Genomic DNA, 21,287 nt, shown 5'->3' with positions numbered 1-21,287 from the left:
ATAAACAGATAAAAAATATCAACTCATTTATTTCTCTTGTTTATTGTAAATAATAATTCGTTTATTGGTTACAGGTCATTCCAGGGCTCTACGTTGGAAATTATAGAGATTCTAAGGATTCTACGCAACTTTCTAAATACAATATAACTCACATCTTAGCTATCCACGACACTGCACGAAGAATACATTCGGTAAGTATTTTTAAAATATTTTATTTTTGTAAATATCTTTGATATTTTTGGTGAATATGGACTCTAAATGCGGAATGATAGAAGTAATAGACTTATATAGTTCTGTCAAAATCAAAATGTAGTCATTATGAACACATAGTTCAAATTACTAGCCCGCACATTATATACATGAAAATCAATCCAATACAATTCTGAACACTACATTAGAAACCAAATAGACTATGTCATGATAAACCAAAAATTTAAAAACAGTATAAAGGCCGTACAAACTTATCCTTGCACCAATGTTCCCTCAGATCACAATTTACTATTAGTCAAGTTTGAGTGTTCACTGAAAAATGTTCAGAAAAGAAAATAGGGAAAGTAATATTATGTATATGACATTAGTAAAAGAAAACGATATAAAAAAGACAGTACAGCAAAAACTACATTAAAATTATAAAGACATAGAAAAAAAAGATACAGGAATTATGATATTGATAGAATGATATTGCTAACATCTGAAGAAACCCTCAAAATAAAAGCAACAAACAGCAAAGAAACCCTGGATAACCAAGAAGATTCCTGAGTTAATGGATGATGAAAAAACAAGGACAAAGATAACAAGAAGTATAAATAGTGACATAGATTGATGATGACTCTTACTTTTATTTTTTAACTTCATTTACTCAAACAAGGCGTCTACGCATAAGCTAACTATAGGCGTCTGTCAAATTGTGCTGGGATTTACAAGGTGTGATCTGCATCTACAAAAACGGCCCCATTTGGCGAAGAAAAAGTACTCTTCCATCATGAAAATGCATCGGCTCACACCTACAAATTTGTCAAATTGCATGTTCTAAAAGGTTTCCGCGGTTAGTACAATTAAACCTAGAGCTAAGATTAATACTATTACAGGAACTAATATTAGAATAGAATAGAATTTATTTAGTCAATGTACAAAAATAGTTTTATTTTTGATAAGTCAAAGGAATAGTGACAATTTACATACATACATATAAAATTTTTGCGAATTTTAAACAACAAACACACTAAATGAAAATATAAAAACATAAAATATCATCATAATAGGCAAATACCCTGGCCAAACTAGTACAATTGTGTAAAAGCTGTACTTAAGTACTCCGTTTTTGAATAGAAACAATGTTTCAAAAAGTGAAGTGATGACTTTTTACTTCATCTGGAAAAAGTTATACAAACTAACATCAGTCGAATTTTTTATGCTCTTTATCAACCTAAAACGTTGTGCTCTAATAGCTTCTCTAGATCTTGTATTGTGATCATGGAAGTTAAAGTTTTTGTTAAACTTACCTTTGTTGTCATAAATTTCAATCAGCGTCTCATATATATAGAGTGAAGGTAGTGGCATAGTACCTAAATCAAGAAATAAAACAGAAATTAAACTCAACAGTCTTCCGGGTTGAACCGCGTGGAGTATCATTGTGCCGAGCTTTTGACATCTTCTTCGAAGTCTTCTTCAGGGCTTCCGCGGTCTCAGTCTCCCGAGCCCCCATATACTACTAGACTCATAACTAACCTATGCATTACTGGTACTGGGAATAGAGAACGGTTCATTCATACCGTCGATTGTGACGTGGTTTGGGTGGAGGTTGGCGTGGGGGTTAGCGTTGTTATTGGCGTGGAGATTGGCGGAAACATTTCTGTCAGTAGGATCTTGAGCGTCAATATTTTTTTATGAGAGGTCTTTAAGTCGAAGGGAACCATATGCCTTCATATCTTTTATTGAGACAATTAGGCTTTTTTTCAATTTCTATGGCTTCTCGGAAAATTCTTGGTTTATAGAAGAGGATTGGGGCTATGGTTCTGGAATTCTTAAAATTAATTTTGTGACCTGTATGAAGATGGTGTTGACCTAGAGCTGAAATTGAGTCGGAATTACGAACAGAAATGGAATGTTCATAAATACTATTTTAGATTCTACGATTTGTTTGGCCTATATAGGATCGGGGGCAGTCTGCACAAGGAATTTCATAAACTCCGTGGTGTTTATTTGGAATGTTGTCTTGGATTGATCGGACAAGAGATGAAAGTTTTTGTTTGGGGGTAAATATTGTGTTTATTCCTCTTGATTAGATGTTAGAACATCTAATGTTGTAACATAATTTACAGAGGGACCGTACCAGTTTCTCGAAATTTCTTTTCAATCTTACTATCTGGGTGATGGGTATTTCTGGATATTTATCATTAAATAAATTACACACTTCCATCTAAGTTCGCGATTTGTCTCCATACCCAATCATCATGAGTATTTCAATTCTTTGTATATATGACACACTGTATATATATATATATATATATATATATATATATATATATATATATATATATATATATATATATATATATATGTAAACCTAGAGCTAAGATTAATACTATTATAAAAATTAATATTAAACTCACCAGTCTTCCGAGTTGAACCGCGTCGATATCCATTGGGCCGAGCTTTCGACATCCTATCTGATGTCTTCTCCAGGGCTTCCGAAGTCTCAGTCTCCCGAGCCCCCAGACACTACTACAGTCACTAGTCACTGCACTACTCCAGTAGTCCAGTAGTCTCCGGGAGACTGAGACCTTGGAAGCCCTGAAGAAGACAGCAGAGAGGATGTCGAAAGCTCGGGACAATGGATATCGACGCGGTTCAACCCGGAAGACTGATGAGTTTAATATTAATTTTTATAATAGTATTAATCTTAGCTCTAGGTTTAATTGTACTAACTGCGGAAATCTTTCCGAACATATATATATATATATATATATATATATATATATATATATATATATATATATATATATATATATATATATATATATATATATATATCAACTAATCATAAACTTTATTCCTTTTGTTTCAGGATAAACACTATTTGTGTGTAATGGCGTCGGATTCTCCGGATCAAAATTTAACTCAATATTTTTCACTATGTAACGATTTTATACACGCCGCCCGACTCCGCGATGGAAATGTGCTCATCCATTGGTAAGAATTAATTTTCCATAATATTTCATTATACAAACAAAAAAAATATCGACCCAATAGAATGGCTAGTTTGAATGTATTATTTGCATAGAACTTGTATGTGGAGCAGATACCTATTATTTTAAAAATAGAATATATTGGCGAGGTACCGCGTAATCTAGCCAAGTACAGTTATGGTTGTATGTGCCAGACATGTTAGACAGGTCAGGCGTCAATGTCAGTAAGCATTGGATCTGCAGGATTACAACCATCTGCTAATTGTCATATATCAACTGTCCAATCGTCTTCTCTGTCTGACAAATTGTCTTGTTTTTTCGTCTGTCAAAACGACCACTGTCCAATTGTTTTCTCCATCTGTTAAATCGTCTTCTTCTTCTCTCTTTCTAATTCTAAGCTCGTATGAGACTTCGATTAAAAGAAATGAACAGATACAAAAGATGCTTCTTCTTCCTACGGTGCCTGTCCGTTCGGAACGTTGGCGATCATTCTGGCTATGATAACTTTGTTGGTTGCTATACGAAATAGCTGTGTTGAGGTCTTTCTATACCATGCTCTCAGGTTAGCAAGAGAGGATATTCTACTTCGTCCTGGGGCCCTTTTTCCTTCAATTTTACCTTGCAAAATGCATTGGAGTAGCTCGTATCTTCCTTGATGTCTCATTATATGTCCCAAGTACTGCAGCTTACGGCCCTTCACGATTTTGACCAAATCCGCGGTTGTGTTCATCCTCCGCAGTACTTCTTCATTGGTGTCTTTGTCTGTCCATGGTGTGTTTAGGATCCTTCTGTATAACCATAGCTCAAAAGCCTGAAGTTTTGATAGAGTTTCCGCCTTCAATGTCCACGTTTCTATTCCGTACGGAAGCACTGAGTACACGTAACATTTAAGGAGCCTTATTTTTGTTTCTAAGGTGAGGTCATAGCTTTTGAACACAGAGCTCACAGTCAAGAATGCACTTTTTGCCTTTCAGATTCGACATTTAATCTCTTGGGTATTGTCCCACAACTCATTGATTGTAGTTCCCAAGTAGTTCTACTGTGACACGTTTAATTCTCATTTGGTTCACCTACAGCTTGGTTTTGCTGGTGTTTATATCCAGTCCATATGTTCTACTTGTTTCTATTATTTTGTTTATTAAGTTTTGCAGCCCTTTTATGGTATTGGAAAACACTATTGTATCATCTGCATACCGCAGGTTATTGGGCTTGACTCCATTTAATAAGATGCCTTCATCAATATCTTTTAGAGCCCCTTCAAAAATGTACTTCGAGTACAGATTAAATATCTCTGGTGAAATTATGCACCCCTGTTTCACTCCCCTTAAGATTTTGACGTGATCTGTATATTCTCCATCTATTCGGAGTACCGCTAATTGATTCCAATACAGGTTAGCTATTATTTTTAAGTCTCTTCCGTCAATCCATGTCCTCTTCAACACGTCCATCATTTGTTCATGCCTGACTCTATCGAAAGTCTTCTTGTAGTTAATTAGGCATGCAAAAACATTATAGCTAACATTTCTACATTTCTGAAACAATACCTGCACGCTAAATAAAGCTTCCCTCGTACCAACGGCGTTCACAAATCCAAACTGATTGGGCGCAATTTGTTCCTTGCATTTCCGGTAAATTCTTTTGTGGATGACTTTTAAAAATAGCTTCAGCAGATGTCTCATTAGGCTTGTGGTCCTATAGTCTTCACAAACATTTGCTCCTGGTTTTTTGGGCAATGGTACGAACTCTGATTTGAGCCACTCTACTGGTATTTTTCCTGCCTTGTATATTTCATTATTTCAGTTATTATTTTTATTTGTTCTGCATCTAATAGCTTCAGCAGTTTTGTAGGAATTTCATCAAGTCCCGGTGCCTTTCCATCCTTCATTTTTCTGACGGCTACCGTTAATGGTCAGACTTTCCTCTATAGTTCCTGCATTGCTGCATTTTAGCACCTTTGTATTGAGGTTTTCATTCACCTTCAGTCGAAGATTGGGATCTTTCAGTTTTCTTACATCATACTTCTTCATCGACTTATTTGTAACCCAATAACAAAAGATACAACCCAAAAAGTTAAGAAAGACAAAACCTTTTCATGCACTGTGCGAAACATTAATACCTATGACTTTCGATTAAAAAAAAAAAGATTTCGTCCTGTTACAAAACTAATGCTGCTGCTTCACAATAGGATACTCGAAATTGATTTTTACTTGCCAAGGATTTTTAAATATTTTCCTTTTATTCATAACTATAAAATTGTTTTAAATTAAAACATGGTAATGAATACTTTCATCGATTATACACATTTAATTTATTAATCAGTGATAGAAAAGACTAATACAATATGTAAATTATTTATTTATTGATTTGTAAAATGCAATGTAATTTTATAAATTGAAAATTACTACATCATTTCCAACTATTAACTGAAATTTTCCGATCAATTAATAAATATATAAACTTAAATAACATTTTCCAGCTTTAATAAATAAAACAATGCCAATATGGTCCAGGCCATGCCTGAACTAAGCCCCGAATTATTGGTCATAATTTTTTTATAGTACTTTTAAGATGCAAAAGATGGTATTTTTTAATTATTTTTGTTGTATCAAATCAATGTCTTAGGGTAAAAAGAGCAGAATATTAAACTAAAGTACATAAAAAAGGTTTAATTTAAGTTGTGTGACATTAAATTTAACCCAATATGTTATTCAAAATCGATGATCAATCAGTTAAGCTACAACGCTCCCTATACAGTCCACACACTTTTAACTTAGTAGCTATGTCCACACTGCGTCCTGTTTCGCGTGTGCTTAAACTCTAATTTCACTATTTGGGAGAGTGAGTCATCGTTTGAAGGCGTAGAAGTGGGGAAAGACATATGAAAATCCAGTGGCGTTCACTCACTTTTATTTCAACGTTGATTATATTATATTGTTTAAATATTATTGTTGAAAATAGGCCACAATATATTTATCTGGTTTTTACTGAAGTTTCCAATCTCTATATCCAAAGACCGTTTTCAAAGATATAAATTATAGTTATATTTATTTTATTTGTTTATTATTATATATTTATATATTCTTATATTATTTTCTTTTTTTTTCTTAACTTTAAAAACGGTCTCTGTAATAGAGATCGAAACGTCAGTAAAATAATCATGTAAATAGATGTATTGTGGCTTATTTCCAACATTCTCCCTAAAAATACGGAATGCCACAAGCAAAAAGCCACAAAAAAAATAAATATTGCTATCATTTGTATATTTGAAAACGATCTCTTTATATAGAGATCGAAACGTCAGTAAATTAAACCTATGAATAAATATTTTGTGGCTTATTCCCTACTGTCTCCTAAAAATACAGAATGCCACAAACAAAAAGCTATAAAAAACAGGTAATTTTGCAGAAAGCTTACTGATGCCACCCGGTTGCCGCGGAAGTTACGCGGCATTGTATTTCGCATCCATTGTATTTCAATAATCTGGATATATATACTATATATACAATAATTTCAAAGAATATAACTAAATATTTACTATAAAACGACAAACTATAACACTCTTATTATCAATAACACGTTTTATCAATACTACAATACAGTATTGATAAAACAGTATTGACAACAATAAGTTTACAAACTTATCACATAAAATATACTCACAAAAACACATGCACTATTTACCCATAGAAACACCAATGTTTTCTTCGTTCATTTCTTCGGCAAAAAATAATAAAAACTAGTTTTACTGCATGTCTGGATCCGAATTGTAAAACCGAGTTCCCTCGCTAATTCCAACATTGCCAAACGATTGAAAAATAATGTTTTAAAATATCGAATTTTATTTTATAAATTTAACTACGTAACGAAACGGAACATATAAATAAAATTTATTTTATTACAATTTTGTGCTTAATTTTTACTATTGAAAAAAACATGTTTTTTGGTATTTTTATGACGGTAATAATCGCTACGTGGAAGCATACAGGTTTTGTATGACCATAATTACTACTTGTGAACAAGATTTGGCTACACTGTACGACAACTTCTGGTCAAGTCTACTATAGAGAAGCACAAATAAATATACTACTTTATATATTCTGTAATTTCTTATGAGGAAACGCAAATTGCAATCGAGAAAACAGGCAGTTTTCGAGGGCCGCTGTGTACATTTAAATTTGAGGATATTCGGCGTTTAAACTATGAAATCACTCTTCTGAATTGAGGGTTTCCACTATCGACGCATGTCTCTTCGCATACCGCTGTGCATACCTTGCGCATCCGCTAAGCCATGCCTGTTTACAGTTCTGGACCCGGTTTTTCATAGCGCACAGCACAGCGCACGTAGTTCCACCGCAGTTGGATTTCGTGTGTCGTGGTAAGATTAATAACGAACAAACTTTGAATTCATCAAAGACTACCGATCTTATGAGTGCTTATGGGATATAACTACCCGGTCAAATATAACTTTTTGTTATACGAACAAAAATAAAAGAAACGATGCATACCGAGATTTAGCTAAAAGTACGCAATTACTGAAAAAGCGGTTAGAAATAAAATCAAAAGTTTGAGATCTAATTTTCCAAAGGAGCACCAAAAGGTTATGGAGAAGAAAGGTGGTGTAGGAAGTGAATGTAAATACGACCCTAGGTGGTTTGCATATAGCCAGATGATGTTCATAGTTGATTCTGTGACGCCAAAGCAGCCAAAACAACACATTGTCGTTGCCTTCTAAATCCTTTAGAATACAAAAATTACGAGTGTCCAAATAACTCTTCATCCAAGTTGTTCAGTTCAATCATCTACGTTTTTTTAACTTTCTTGAACATTAATTATGCAATAATAAGTCCTCCTAGCAAAATAGCGTCACTTCCATCCATCGTGAATAGACTAAAAGGCACATTATGTGGACAGGGAAAAGGCATGTGTCTAAGTGCACACGTGTTGAGGGATGCTTTAAGGAATGTTGAAACGCATGTTGAAAGTAGAAGCGCACCAGTGTGGACATACCCATTGATTCTTATATCTGAAGTTAAGACAAAGATTAAAAAAAACAAAAAAGTTTTCTACAACCAATAAAAGTGGAGTTAGCTTAATTTTTTTATTCACAGCTGCTGGGTTTATACCAATTAATAATTAAAATTGGCACCATTTAATATTTAAAGGCCTATATTTTATAAGGATATAATTTTTATTTTAAAAAACCTCTATAGTCGAAAACATGAGTAACGTTGACTGTTTTTTCGATTAGCCAAATCGGCTCGGCTTATGCTGGTTCTCCTGGCATTGTCCTTTATAACGCTGTGTTTCAAAAATTTAATAATTAATTCTCAAATTCATTTATTTTTGTCTCTACATCTTGGATTATATTCCTTGTTACAAATATCTACCACTGATGTGTCAAACTTCTGAATAAAAATGAAAGAATGGTTTAATAATTATTATGCAAGTAAACAATTTAATTGAACCCTGAGCCTGTGAGACTTGTATACCCCTTGAAATGGCGTTTGGGTGTTATAATTTATTGGAACGAGGTGTATTAATTCGTGTTAAAACAGGAATCAGAACAACAAACAGCCTCCAGACCATCCCCTTTACCCCTATAACACTCTGATGCGCGATACGTTAGGTTAGGTTAGGTTAGATCTAACACAACTGTCAGCCAATTTTAATAATTATGTGACAAGCGAGCACCCTTATGCAAAGTACAACTTCTCTTTGTTAAATTTTCACATAAAAATTATGCCTTACTTAACCCGAGAATTAAAGGATATGCATAAGAATAAATATATATATATATATATATATATATATATATATATATATATATATATACATATATATATATATACATATATATATATATATATATATATATATATATATATATATATATATATATATATATATATATATATATATATATATATATATATATATATATATTATACAAACTAATTTTTGCTACAGAACTATTTTCGCTTTCAATATGAAAATTATTTTGAAAAAGACAGAAAAGATTTTATGATAAGAACGGCTATGAATAACTATTCTGATGAGACTTTTTAAGTCGAAATACGTATCAATAGATACATAGACGCTTTGAACGTGAAATAAAATCTTTTCTGTCTTTTTCATTTTATTCGGATCTACTCTGTATGAGTACGAGAAACAAATTCGTTAGGATTTCTGCCTAGATGAATAGACATGTCGTGGAATGCAAATTTTAGATTCCCCATGTCTTCTTTACCATCTTTATCATCGTCTGGTCATGTCTTGCAATTTTTAGAAGGCTCCAGATTAAAGCAGAAATCTGAATTTGTTTCGAAACTATCTTACTGAAAATTATTTATTATCATAAAATTCAATTTAATCCACAAGAGTGCCACTCACATTGATTATGGGTATTTAATTATTAATCGCTTTGAACAATCTAAATAAAAACGCATAAAATATTTATTTATCGATTGGAAAATTACGGTAGTTGTTAACTAATTAAATAATTAAATTTTTTATTAGTTAAATAATTAACTAATAAAAATTAAATTGTTTTATTATAGTCTTAAATAAGGAAAAAATCAGTTAAACAGAGTATACCATATTCTGTTTTATTCTTCTTCGTTTTATCTTTCTATTTTCCATTTTTGACATTGTTCTAAAGCTATTTTCTTGTGGCATTTTAAATTAATTATTATTTAAATGGGAATAAGCCACAATTAAAGGTTAAAATACGTTTATTGGCGTTTCAATTTCCACTTCGGAAATCGTTCTCAAAATACAAACATTAGTAAATTAATAATTTACTAATGTCTGGTTCACGGCTCAATCTGTCTGACATTTGTAATGTTCCTTACTTCATAACCCCTTTTCTTAATTTCCGCTTTTATTTCATCTATCAGAAAGTAGTGATGTAGGTCTCGAATAACTGCTGTGTATACTCCCTCTTCCCTAGGTTGGTATGTATGGTGGATGATGTTTTTCTCTCGTACATGATGTATTAACGTTTTGTAGAATTCAGGTGTTCTTGGTAAAATTTTTATTGTGTTCGTTATGAAGTTTTCCTGTGGAAGTCACTGAAACCTACTTATGAATGTAATTGGAGCTTTTTTTCTTTTAAATCTTCACGTTTAAGCTTTTTTTCTTTTTGATCTTATTGATTGCCATGGGTGTTTATTATTTTGAGAGTCTTCATGTTCTTCATCTGACTTCGAATTATATTCATTCTGTGTTTCTGGATTATTTTTTAAGTTTAGAATAGCTTGAGAGTTAGATGTAGAATGAGAAAAGTTGGTTTGTTGGGCAACTGTTAGCTGTACATGATATTGTTGTTGAATCATCAAAAGGTATCATTTAGTTTACTGTTGAACTTGAGTATTTATTTGACTTATAGTGAGGGACAAGATCTATGCGAAATTTTACCTACCAACCTGCTGATAATCCGCTATTGATACCTATTGTAACAAAGACTTCTAGAGAGACATTACAGAGTTGTACTAACCTTTATCCAACATTCAAATAAAATTACCGGAGCAGTGTTGAATTTTGAATTATTAGTTTGTTTAAATGTTTTTACAAATCGATCGGAACAATGGTTTTTAGCAGTAAACAATCTCGCAATGTACTATTAAAAAAATACTTGCGTTCATCTTTTTTCTAAACTTAGGACTGGCAAAATAAAATATTTTTCAGTTACGAAAATAAGTAGACATTTTGTTTTGTGGGTTCGTCAATGAACACCAATTATTGATATACACAAAAAGAAGTAAAACTCATTCCAAATCATCGTCATTAAATATTTTTGTGAAATGTTGAAAAGATGTCCAAAGTGTTGTCGAACTAATAAAAACAGAGTTAAAAAATATCAGTGCTTAAAACTGGCAAAATGCAACAGAACATGTAAAGAAGATTGAAAAAGATTACATGAAAAATGTCCCAGTCTTGAAGAAAATTATTATTAATTTGGCTGAGAGTGATGAAGAAATCCGAGGAAAGCGAAATATGGGAAGATGAAGAATATCCTGGCTTAAAAACTTAAGGGAATGCTTGGAATGCAGTAGTGCAGAACTTTTTAAAGCGACAGTCAACAGAGCCGTGATGATTTCCAACATTCGATAGAAGTGCTAACTCTAAATGGAAGATCCCAAATGAATGTGAATTTCCGAAGTGGCTAGTATACCATTTAATTTATAATAGTAAAAAAGCCAATGGGAACTTTTTGTGGTATCGCATGTGGCATGTAAGTAAATAAAAACTATTTTTGAAGTTATACTTCTTTAGGCGCGATTGTGAAAAATTGATGAGAGTGAATTTTTATAAAATTCACAGTATGAAGTACGCGCATATTCACAGCATGAAGTTAGTTGCTACATCTAAATCTTTTAAGTTAGGTATTAATGCAAATAAAGTATGAAAAAAAATATATTGGTGTTTTTGTTAATTCAATTATATTAGGACGGTGATAAATATTTACTGATGATTTGTATATTACATATGTATATTTTTGTGTGCAAAAATCGACCTGGTTCAGTAGTTTTCATCTACTTTATAATTACGTAGAAATAACATGTATCTGTTACTTTAGGACCTTACTGTATAATATATTAATATTAAGTGTTAATTGACGAACTTAGCACGGTTAATAAAAAAACTTGTAAATCCACCAAAAGAAAATTTTTATTTTCGTAACTGAAAAAATATTTTGTTTCGCCAGTCTTAATTTTGAAAAAAGGTGAAAGTAAATTTTTCTAAATACTATATTATGAGGTAGTTTACTTTAAAAATAATCAGTATTTCGATCAATTGGTAAAAACATTTAAATACACAAATTAATAATTCGAAATTCAACACTTTCTCCGCTAATTTTATTTGAATGTTGGATACAGATTAGTACAACTCTGTTAATGTCTCTTTGGGGGTCTGTGTTACAATAGGTATCAATATCGGATTACCAATAAGTCGATTTTTAAAATTTCGCATAGATCTTGTCCCCCGCTATACCTGGTAATACGGATGTATTAGGTTTGTAGGCTTGTTCTGTATTACAGTTGGAAACTGCATTATAGCGTACTGAAAATCCCTTCATCCTGGTCCGTTCCCTGTTGGAAACATTTTTACTTCACTTAGAGCTCCCTTTTATTTCACATTACCTGGACTAATGAAAATGTAAAAAAAAAATTATTTAAATATAAAAGGTATATAATTAAAACGCCCAATCGGGCTATATCACAAAACGTTTTCGGAATCTATATTCCATCATCAGTGTGTCTAGGTGTACATCTTTTGAGCGAGTACATATTTGGGTAAAACCCGTTAAATGTTATTAGTTTAAATTTAGGTTACATTATTCGATCTTATAAGTTAAGATGTTAAAGTTACCAGTGGAATTAATAACATGACAATGTAAGACTCTACATGAGGTAGCTGGTCCTGAGACAAAGTGTCTACGAGGACTTGTTGATAGCAACTGATTTAATGAAAATGTATTTATTTACTAATCCTCAATCAAAATATATCAAATCTTGAGAAGATTAATAATTAGGTAGTACAATTACAATATCTCCAGATAACCGCCAAAAATTCCAAAATTCCACTAAGTTTGACATTTCAATACAAACATAATCTTTGTAATTACCATTTATAACTACCATAATGTATGTATCACATTATTATTTAAATTTTTTGTCTTTTAAGTTTTCTGATGACTTTGATTTTGATTGGCTTTTTTATGATTTTCTTTTTTATCTCTTTCTCCCTCCGTGTCATTATCTCTTGATACAATTTAATATTATTTTCTCTCCATAAAGATCTAAAAGACAATTGGAACTGTACAGAATTCTATAGAACTTAGTAGTATCATCTTCTGGTGATTTCATAAACTGACTCAAACATTACAAATATATTTCCTAGAATATAATGTAACCATGAATCTGGTACTTTATGACGGATCATTTCCATTTTAAAACACATTCTAGTTATTTATTCTGCAATGGCGAATCCGACATTTTATTATTATTCATATCCTTTAATTCTCGGGTTAAGCACGGCATAAATCCTCTTTTGTGTGAAAATTTTACAAAGAGAAGTTGTTAAACTAATTTATGCATAAAAACTCAGGGACTGTAACGAGAGCTGGATAAATTATAAATTGTACATACAATTAGGCGACATCGAAAAACATCGTCTATAAAGTGAAACTTTATAACGAAGGAGATTTTTCTCGGAGTTTTTGCAAATAGATCAACCATTAGATTTGGAATCAAAACTAAATCATTATGTCAGGTGACAACATTCTGATAGATTTCGGTAGCAATTTTAAAAATTGTGTAACAACTTCATCATTTCATAAGTTTATCATTTCAAACGGATCCTAAAATAAAACTATCATATTCAGTTTACTAGTTCTTGTTTAAAAATGATAGAGCAAGATACGACCTACTCTTAGAATGTTTTCACGAAATCGGTTTAGGTGGGAAGGGCACCAAGGATCGAAGGTTCCACGTCCGCAGAGAAATTAAGAGAGAAGTTAGACAGGGATGTGCTTTATCACCCCTGTAATTTAGTCTTTGTTCTAAGTTTCTACTGAAAAAAGCACTGGATAACTCCAAAAACGGAGTCAAGGTTAATGACGTAAATATCAATAGCGTCAGATACGCCAATGATACGGTGCTGATTGCGGATTCCGACTTGGATATACAACGACTCATCGATAGGATCAATTCAGTATGTGAGCAATTTGCTATAAAGGTAAATAATGAGTGTTTTTTTAAGGTATAGAACTTTGAAATGGAATCAAACAAAGATGTTTTTTTAATTGATATGAAATTAACTTTATTCAAAAGATAATCTTTTGGCATTATAATTTAAATATAATTTAATAACGCGACGAATGTGATTCTTTAAGTAGTCAATCGTTTCATGCTTATCGGCGTAGACTACCGACTTTACATATCCCCACAGAAAAAAGTCTGGTGGTGTTAAATCGCACGATCTTGGAGGCTAATTCACAGGTCCGAAACGTGAAACTGTGCGGTTACCAAACGTTCTTTCGATAAATCAGTTGTGTCACGAGCTGTGTGACATGTTTTGCCATCTTGTTGAAACCATAGCTCCTCTGAACATCATGATTGTTCAATTAAGGAATGAAAAAGTTAGTAATCATGGCTCTATAGCGGTCACCATTGACTGCAACGTTCTGGTCAGTTTTTGAAGAAGTACGGACCAATGATTCCACCAGCCTACAAAGCATACAAAACAGTCAGTTGTTCTGGATGTTATGGTATCTAAACATACACTTGAGGATTATCTTTACTCCAAATATGGCAATTTTGTTTGTTAACACATCCATTTAACCAAAAGTGAGCTTCATCGCTAATCAAAATTCTCTTATGAGAATTAGGATCTACGGCAATATCGTTTTGGGCTTATTCACAGAATTTACACCTTGCTGGGTAATCCTGTAGCTTTAATTCTTGCACGAGTTAAATTTTGTAAGCACAAAAACCAAGATCTTTTCGTAAAATCTTCTATAAAGTGAATGGATACATCCAACTGCTGTGCACGATGGCGGATAGACTGATTCGAGTCTTCTTCTATGCTACACCCTACATCAGTAACAACTTCTTCTGTACGCACTGTACGATATCTCTGTGGATGCGTATTATTATTTAGGGTAAACTTGGTGTGAAAACGTTCCACGGTTAATCGAATTAATTTCTCTAATGGATGATTACGTTGACCATAAAATTTACGCAGTGCGCGATACGTATTTCGAACAGAACCATGATTTTCAACAGAAATTTGCACAATTTGGAAGCGGTGTTCAGGCGTCAGTATATTCATGCTGAAATGACAAACCAAACTAAACATAAATCACAGCTGTCGGACAGACAGCTGTTGACAGCTGTCAAAATGGCCGCCAGTTAAAAAAGTGTTGCCAACTTTCATTTCTAAACCTCTAAAAAAAACACCCTTTATTAGCAAAACCAAATTGATGTCAATCCGGAAAAACCAAAATGTGCCTCAACCTTACAAAATAGACAGACACCTTCCCATTGGTTATTTACGTCACGTGGTCAATAAACCCGGTCCAATAAAAAGAGATGCAGGACTGCTTTGTGTCAGTTTTCTCTGTCGCACTGGGGGAACGGGCATGTATTGTAGTGCTCAGTCTATTTGTATTATAATATGCCTATGGTTGAAATAAACAAATCATTTTTTAAATAATTTAAATATTTAAAAATAACCTTAGCATTTATGCGGTTAGTTGAAATAAACAAATCAATTTTTAAATAATAGGTGAGCGTCGGTCGGGAGGGTTTGGACAATTTTTTAATAAACAATTATTGCGTGGACATGGATAACAAATATCTAAAATTTTGAAATCATACTAACTAATGTATATGTCCTCACTATATATTTGCATAGTTTGTGTACAAATATAATAATGTGAATTAAATATTCGCATATACATACCTGAGGTAATGTCCTCCCTTAATCCTCCCGGTCAGTCCCAACTAACCAGGAGGATCTGGACAATAAACGAATAAATACAAAAATATTGCTTAAGGTTTTCTTTGACAAAAAAGGTTTAGATATTTATGAAACAATCAAAATATTCATTAATAAAAGAGTAATGTTAAAATATAGCATGTCTTTATATCTGGTACTTTGATCTGTCAAAGAATTTGGTAACCTTACAATCACTTTTTCGTATGATACAAATGCTGGAGGCTCTTCACTAACTATAAACCGGTTGGACGCAAATTGCATTTTCAAAAATTTCACGTTGTAGCCATCTGGAACAACTTCTTCAATTTTGACGGCATAATGTCGAACCGATTTTTTCCAAACACCTTATAAACCACGAAACTATCAATTCGAAGTCTAGTAAGGTCTTCATCGTGATCTTCATCATTTTCCAAATCTAAATCTGAAGATAAGTATTTGTAAATCACTTCTTCCTTATCGGAAGAAGACTCGCTCATTACTTTTCTCTTTATCATCTCTATTTTTTTTTTATTAATTTGTGGTGTCTCTTTTGTCAATTTCTTTTCTGCAATTGCATTGTGTTGCTATTATGGCTGTTCTTTTTACTGGACCTTTTCTAGTTAATTTTCTTTCTGGAGCTTTCGGGTATGGTTTTATTTGGGATGGAGATAAGTAATCTTTCTTGTGCTCGCTTTGAACTAGAGTATCGGGCTGTGACAATGCAGAGGCTGAATTGCGATGACACCTCGACATTTTGATTTGAAAATTCACTTGATGAAGAAACATTGGGGTCTTTTGACGTTGAAGGAACCATTCTGTCTGTTACAAACGAGCATAAAAAGTGTTCTTCACCAAAAATATTTAAATCCAATGGCTAAATTTCAGTGCAACGAAATCCAGATTTTATATTGGAAGGAGTTGCAGATCGATCCCAAGCTTTCATACATATTAATGCAAGGTCATAAATTAATAATGCCTTCCCTGGATGAGAGAGCATCCAGTCATCTGCTATTTGATTGAATCATATTTTAAATGGTCCATAAACAGTCCTATCTCATGGTTTCAATTTGTTAGATGTGTGGGGTGGAAGAGTTGGAATTGTAATTCTACTATCTTTGCAGTAATCACTAGCAGAAACAGATAAATGTGATTCATGATTATCCATTAATATAATAACTTAGAGCTCTTTAGAACACCGAACATGAGTTACAAAATGCTCTAAAACTTTTAAAAAATTATCACTGGTCATTCATCCAGATGAATGCACTAAACCGGTTGCACCATACTCTTTTGGAATACCATTAATTTAGCATTATATGTTTGTCAAATTTTTTCCTTGGAAACACCCACACTGGTGGAAGTGCTGTTCAATTCGCTCCAATAATACCCACTTAAGTAATCAGTTCTCCTCTCTCACGCGACATTACTTTACCAACTTGATGCTGACCTTTAGTACTTTTTGAGTTTTCTGAACTGTGGTTACGCCCGTCTCGTCCAAATTAAATGTGTCTGATCCAGAGAAGCTGTGTCTTTTTAGAATCTTCTCTAACTTACCTTGAAATTTACCGACTGTAGATTTATTGAAACTGGAAATTCTCGGTAAGCTTGTATTCTCCAGGGTTCGTAAGGATAGTTCAGATTGGCGACTTAAAAGTCCTGTAAAGCAGTCCTTTCCAGGTCATTTGTTTACTTTTCAAGGTTCTGGAAATTTGACTTCGTTTTTATCGGCATATTCGTAGGTTACTCTTCGAGTCGCTTTTGGAGTTAAACCATGGTACATATTAGAACATCTCTTAAGGTACAACGCAAGGGAGGCTTCCATTTCATTAGAAAACACTTAATATGTGACAAAATGTGGAGAGAATGTCGTATTGTCAATTCCTACTTCATGATGTTGAGCGATTTTTCTGATAGAAAACTCCAGATAAAACATCAGCTGTTGCACTTCGCATTGCTTCTTATGGAAATCGTCCTTCGGTTAGTCGCTTATATTTATATGGCATGTTTTCTGTAACAATTTTATAAATTAGGGAGGGTTTGGACACTTGTGGAAGAGTTTGGACAGGTGTCCATACCCTCCCTCAAGACAGTTGAGATAAATAAATACAAAATTTATTAAAGCATCTTTATATATCGTAAAAATAATCAACAAACTTTCATTATTTAGGCTGACCCTAATAGTAATACCTAATCAGTATCCCAAAGCAAACAAATCCAGCTAATTAAAAACAGTTTCAAATTGCTAAATATTAGAACAACATGGAAAATTATACGTAGAAAAAGCCTTCGCAGAAGCAGTGGAAGACTCTAATAAGGGTATTAAAGTTAACGGCATATTTATTAATAACATCAGGTATGCCGATGATACAGCCATAGTGGCAGATAACATCGAAGATCTTCAATGCCTTTTGAATGATCTAACTCTTGCAAGTGAAGCTCGGGGTTTGAAAATAAATATCAAGAAGACAAAATCAATGATTATAAGTAGAAATGATTACCCCAACGCAAAGATATATGTCTCTGGAGAAGAAATCGAACAAGTCAGGCAATTCAAATACTTGGGATGTTTGCTGAATGAGGGTTGGGACCCCGAGAATGAAATAAAGAGCAGAGTTGAACAAGCCAGAAATGCTTTTTTGAGGCTTCGTAACTTTCTGACTGATCGCAAATTGGACTTCAACCTCCGATACAAGATGCTTAAGTGTTACGTGTGGCCTGTTCTCCTGTACGGAATGGAAGCATGGACGTTAAAGGCCAGTTCCATTAACAAACTTGAAGTGTTCGAAATGTGGTGCCTGCGTCGAATGCTCAGAATATCATGGACGGACAGGGTCAGAAATGAGGAAGTACTCAGAAGAGCGGGCTTACAGGATAGGGAACTTTTTAATTATGTAAAAAGTAAGAAGACTGCATACTTGGGGCACATTATACGAGGAGAACGATACACTTTTCAGCAACTGATACTCGAAGGGAAAATAGAGGGTAGGAGAGGTCTCGGACGTAAAAAAATGTCATGGCTGCGCAATATTCGACAATGGACAGGAATCCACAGCTATGAAATGCTTCGCAATGCTGCTAAAAACAGAATTATTTAATCCAGAATATTTAACATCTCACCTGACAAGACGATGTACGGTGGACGCCTACGCAGAAATGCATGGCACCTTAAGAAGAAGAATGGAAAATTTTGAGAATGGCCGAGCATCAAAACAAAGTATGGCGTCTAGACAGATACCACAGTATATTGCTTAATAAAGAATTCTTTAGCAATATACTGTGCAGATATTAAGAATATAGAAATGCACTTCAAGTTATATTTGCGGTTACGCTTGTTGTCTAGTGGAATGGGAATTATGAAAGTGCCCAATGCGTCCCGCTGTCCAAACCCTCCGGGCGCTCCCCTAACTACTAGCAATATTTCATTTCATAAATATTTGAAAAAGCACAAATGATTGGATATTTAATAAACATTTGATTAGCAGAATGAATAAAAAAACAGATTGTGAGGTTAGCATGGAATAAATCTAAGGTCTAAGGTAAGGTTTAAACCTTACAAGTACAAAATGTCTTCATGAAAGATTGAATGATAACATCGATTAGCAATCAATCGAACAAACCAGGCAATTTACCTAATGTAAAGATTGAACATTAAGATAAAGAAGAAGTTTAGAGCACATCTAGCAATTACAATTCTGAAATTCAACAAATATAATTTGATTACATCCTTTTTGATCAATTATCGGGTCTATTTTTGTTGGAATTACTAGTTATAATAATAATTAAACATCCTAATTTAAGAAAACAAACTATTAAAGAACTTAAGAATGACTGAATATTATTATCAGTAACTGTAAATTTCAATTACGTCCTCGGAATTTAATATAGGGTTGGATGTTTTGGTAGATAATTATGTTGAAAAGGATTCCTCCGCCATGTTTATAATAAGGCGGTAATAACTAAACAAAACTTTAAAATGTATATTACAATACTAAATTCCATAGTGTCTGTTACACATAAATACAATTAAATTAAAATGTCAATACAGAATCCAAATATCAACAGTAAAAGCAAAAAATATTTTTCATTTATTTGCAAATTGTTATATAAATTGACTTAATTTTTCGTTTGCAGTTTGGCAGGAATGTCTCGAAGTGTAACCGTAGCAGTGGCGTATATTATGTCTGTTACTACTTTGAACTGGAAAGAAGCTTTAAAAGTTGTGAGAGCAGGACGAGCGGTTGCCAATCCTAATTTAGGTTTTCAAAAGCAATTAGAGGAATTTGAATGCACTAGGTTACTTGAGGTAAGTTTTAAATTAAATGTACATGCATATCATTATTTTATAGTATTTATAGTCTTTTGTGTGTATTTTATTTTTAGAGACTATTGCTTTCAGAAACGCTCTACAAAATAGGACCATAAAAAAATATTGCTACTATAATATAGAAAATTTTTGATTACACCAAATTATGTTATACAAATGTAATATAATATTTCAGTGTTTTTCGATATGTTATCGCGATACCTCACTAAGGGGGTCGCCGGCTGAAAGAAAAAGTTAAGGTTCTTACACAAAAAAAAAACACAATTTAAGTAGGAAGGATGTGTTTGTTTATTTTTCAAAAGTTTATTAAATTGTGGTGCTATTTTTGAAACCTTAATAATTAAATTATTTTCTAATTAAGCTCTATTTCTCTTTTTAGTTTTAATGTCTACCATTGAAAAAATGTCAGTTCACAAAATTATGAAGTGCCGAATTGCACTAATAAAATTTAAGAGTTTCCCTTGCCAGCTGGATATTCGTCACTCAACTCAACTCAACATATGTCGACACTTTGCAAATAAAATTTTATTTTAAGCATGCCATCAGCAGCTAAATCTAGAAAACGTTCTTTTAGTTTTACGGTGACATCAGCCAGATCTATTGATTTGTCCAAAAAAAAAGGGTTTAAAACCCATCTACGCCCTTTGTCAGCTGTAGAGTGCTTTGAAGTGCTTTAGAGAAGTCTGGAAAGTATGTCAAAAGTTGCTCTTCTAAATTACACAAGCTCTGTATCACGCAAGGAATGTGAGCTGATACTGCAAAACTTTAATCTGTTGCATTATCTGCAACAATCTTCTGAACACATGGAAAATACTACATTTTTTTTGTAGAGAGGTTGATCACAAACGAAGTTTTGCGTAAAATGGTTTTACTTTATCTTTAGCTGTTAAAATATTTTCTTCTCTTCATTGAAGATTCTTGTTAAAATTGTTAAAGTGACTAAAAAGATCTGGCAAAAATGCTAATTTCGGAGCCAAATAGGGTCAGAAAACGATAAGCATTCTTAAATTTTACATCTTATAAGAACATTAACAATTCAGCTTTTAGTTCCAGAACTTTTGTCAATACCTTTCCTTTGGATAGCCATCTGACCTCTGTGTGAGATTTTGATGAAGAAAGCCCATATCTTCACAGAAGATTCTGAGTAGTTAGGTTTGCAAAGCTTTACCTTTGATAGAATTCACAATTTTTATTACCTCCTTGAGCACGTCACTTAAATCAGAAGGTACTGCCTTAACAGCTAGAGCCTGTCGATAAAGAAAACAGTGTGTTCGGGATATGTTTGGCATTAT

At 33.0% G+C, this 21,287-nt stretch overlaps 1 protein-coding gene across 1 annotated transcript in view; it reads left to right on the top strand.

Moving 5' to 3' along the window:
• LOC140449111 (uncharacterized) overlaps positions 1-21,287 on the top strand; it is a 71,689-nt gene that overhangs the window by 3,372 nt on the left and 47,030 nt on the right. Inside the window, exons 2-4 of the mRNA XM_072542254.1 lie at positions 75-191; positions 3,068-3,192; positions 19,803-19,974. Coding sequence (XP_072398355.1) covers positions 75-191; positions 3,068-3,192; positions 19,803-19,974 — 414 coding nt within the window. The remainder of the gene's footprint in view (positions 1-74; positions 192-3,067; positions 3,193-19,802; positions 19,975-21,287) is intronic.

This window comes from Diabrotica undecimpunctata, chromosome 8, assembly GCF_040954645.1.
Source record: "Diabrotica undecimpunctata isolate CICGRU chromosome 8, icDiaUnde3, whole genome shotgun sequence".
Taxonomy (NCBI): Eukaryota; Metazoa; Arthropoda; class Insecta; order Coleoptera; family Chrysomelidae; genus Diabrotica; species Diabrotica undecimpunctata.
This window is presented reverse-complemented; position numbering and strand designations above follow the sequence as displayed.